Below are 3132 nucleotides of genomic sequence, written 5' to 3'. Positions count from 1 at the left end.
GGTGGCGGCCGACGTCATCAACCCGATGGTGCAGCGGCAACGGGAGGAAATCCGGGAAAAGTTGGCGGCCGCCAAGGAGAAACGTCTCCTCAACCAGAAATTGGGGTAAGACCCCCCCCAGGTGGGGAAAACAACACTTTTCACGAGCGTGGCGTGACCCCAAAACTCATATTTTTAACCCCAAAATAGAAAAATTAAGACGTTGGGGGAGGACGACCCGTGGCTGGACGACGCGGCCGCTTGGATCGAGCGGAGCCGGAAGCTGCAGCAGGAGAAGGAGCTGGCGGAGAAAAGGGTGAGTGGGGGAGTGTGGGGGGCCCCTGCACCCCCACACGTCGTTTTGGGGGAAAACACCCCTAAAATACACCAGGTTTAGTTTAAAACTCTTTAAAAATAGAATTTTATTCCAGCTTTTGAGTATTGTGAAGTTGGCGGATAGTTGAATTTTTATGAACGTTACGGGAAATTAAATTAAAAAATGGACTTTTAGTGTATAAATATATTTTTTTAGAAACCAAAATTGTTGTATTTTGGGCAGAACTCATTCTTTTTTAATCTTCTTTGTGGTTATCGAGTGTATCTTTGTCCCGTCATCATGGAATTGTTGGGTTGGTTGGCTGCCTTGGCCCCCAACTCTGCCCCACCCCGGGATCTCCAGCCCCCGCTGGATCCCACCAGATGATCCGATGATCGGCCTCGTTAATTTTCGTGCTGTTAATTAGGTATCGTTGTAACTTACGTAGATCTAGTAGAGATGATATCGCCAACGTTTTGTTGACTACGGTCAACTGTTTATAGACTCAATTTCTACATGTAACTCGTTAATAGAAGTATTAATTAGAATTAATTTTGACGGGCCACTGGCCTGGTGTCCCCTCGTTCTCCACACCCCGTTTCTGGACGTCCCAGAAGAAAATCGTGAGGGCCACCATCCCTAAACCTCCCCCCCAAATACCATCCATCTTCTTCTTCTCATGCGCCAGGCGGGTGATTTGCGTGTAGAAGGTCCTTAAGTTAATTAGAGCAATTAGAAATCCAGCTAGGTTACGGTTGTGTTGCCGTTTGGGTATTTTTCAGTCAGAGCTTGACGTTTTTTATCCTTCACTCACGTTTTGAGGTTAAATTGAAGTTTGTAGGGTGGTTTGAGTCGATCGTCTGGCCTTCAAACACCGCAATGAGCGCTGTAGGGACCTCCCAAGCCCCCCCAGATCCTTGGTAGATGGTTGAGAAGGTCCCTTCCGGCCCCACGTCGGTGCCCGTTGGTGTTTGCAGGCCCCGCGTCAGCGTTTTGGTGCCCCACGTTGACTCTGTGGGCCTCGTGTCTGCCCGAGTTGGCTTTTGGGGGACCCGTGTCGTTGCCTGTCGGTGTTTGTGGGCCCTGTGTGGGTGTTCGTGAGCCTCAGGTCTGGGCCTGTTGGCGTTTGTGGGCGCTGTGTTGGTGTTTGGGGGCTCCGTGTCTGCACCCGTTGGCATTTTGGGGCCCCATGTTGGCACCTGTTGGCTTTTGGGGGCCCTGGGTTGATGTTTTTGAGCCCCGTGTCTGCCCCCGTTGGCCTTTGGGGGCCCCCCATTGGCATTTGGGGGCCACATGTCTGCACCAATTGATGTTTGGGGGACTTGTGTTGGCACCAGTCGGTTTTTGGGGGCCCCCCATTAACGTTTGGGGGCCTCATGTTGGCATCTGTTGGTGTTTGGGGGCCCCGTGTCTGCCCCAGTTGACTTTCGGGTTCACGTGTTGGTGTTTGGAGGCACCCGTTGACGTTCGGGGGCCTCACGTTGGCGCCCATTGGTGTTTTGGGGCCCCCTGTTGGCATTTGGGGGCCCCGTGTTGGTTTTTCCACTGTTGGGGGCCAATCCCACCCCTCCCAGTGCCCTCAGGAACCTCTTACTGGTCCCATCCCCTCCCAGGCCAAGCTACTGGAGGAGATGGACCAAGAATTCGGTGTCAGCACGTTGGTGGAGGAAGAATTCATGAGGAGGAAGAGGGTGAGTTGGGGACCCTTGGGGACCCCCGGATTGTCTTCCTGACCCCCCCCCCGCAACGTGTCATGTGTGTGTCCCCCCCCCAGGATCTCTACAGCTCGCGGGACCTGCAGGGGCTGACGGTGGAGCACGACCTGGGGGCCTTCCGGGAGGGGGAGACCCTCGTCCTCACCCTCAAGGACAAGGGTGAGTGCTGGGGGGGGGGACATGGGACACCCCGGGGAGGCTGGGGAGGGGACACGGGGCCCGTGATGTCCCCAGGGGGCACGGAGGGGGTATGTGACCCCTCTCCAAGGGGACACTATGAGGGGACACAGGGCCCATGATGTCCGCAGGGGACACAGAGGGGAGACGTGGCCCCCCCAAGGGGACACAGGTTCATGACCCCCCCCAAGGGGGACACTATGAGGGGACATGGGGCCCGTGACCCCCCCCAGGGGGACACAGAGGGGGGACGTGACCCCCCCAAGGGGACATGGGGCTCATGACCCCCCCAGGGGGACACTATGAGGGGACATGGGGCCTGTGATGTCCCCAGGGGGACACGGAGGGGGGACATGACCCCCTCCCAAGGGGACACTGAGGGGACACAAGGCCCATGATGTCCCCAGGGGACACAGAGAGGGGACGTGACCTCCCTCAGGGGACACAGAGAGGGGACGTGACACACCCCCCCCCGCAGGGGACACGGTGCCCCTGACAGGCAGAGGGCTGACACCTGAGGGGACACGGAGCCACCCGGGTCCTGCTGGTGCCCTTTGACCTGTCCCCATGTCCCCTCTGTCACTGGCCGGTGCCTTTCACACCCTCGCCCCGCGTCCCTGAGTGCTGTCCCTCAGTGTCCCCAAGGGCTGTCCCCAAGCCCTTTCTGCCCCATGTCCCTGTCCCCAAGGTTTGTGTCCCCTGTATCCTCAAACCCTGGTGTCCCCTCAGTGTCCCCAAGCCCTTTTGTCCCTGTTCCCCATCATGTCCCCAAGGCTTTTGTCCCCCCATCCACTCATGTCCCCAAGGCTTGTGTCCCCCCGTGTCCCCAAGCTCTGGTATCTCCCTGTGTCCCCAAGCCATGTCCCCTCACATCCCCAAGGGTTGTGTCCCCCAGCCATGTCCCCAAGCATCGGTGTCCCCCGTGTCTCCAAGGCTTGCGTCCCC

At 57.7% G+C, this 3132-nt stretch overlaps 1 protein-coding gene across 1 annotated transcript; it reads left to right on the top strand.

The window, feature by feature from the left end:
- Nucleotides 1-6: 6 nt before the first annotated feature.
- On the top strand, nt 7-2258 carry SART1 (spliceosome associated factor 1, recruiter of U4/U6.U5 tri-snRNP; the record flags this gene model as incomplete). Its single annotated transcript, XM_026867387.1, has 4 exons — nt 7-105; nt 190-295; nt 1909-1986; nt 2070-2258. Coding segments are annotated over exons 1-4 (453 nt in total), but the record flags the coding sequence as incomplete, so codon positions are not given.
- Between the last annotated feature and the right edge of the window lie 874 nt (nt 2259-3132).

The sequence above is a fragment of the Athene cunicularia genome, unplaced genomic scaffold (assembly GCF_003259725.1).
Source record: "Athene cunicularia isolate RWA unplaced genomic scaffold, athCun1 SCF_329, whole genome shotgun sequence".
Taxonomy (NCBI): Eukaryota; Metazoa; Chordata; class Aves; order Strigiformes; family Strigidae; genus Athene; species Athene cunicularia.
Note: the sequence above shows the minus strand (reverse complement) of the source record. Positions and strands in the feature narration are given on the sequence as shown.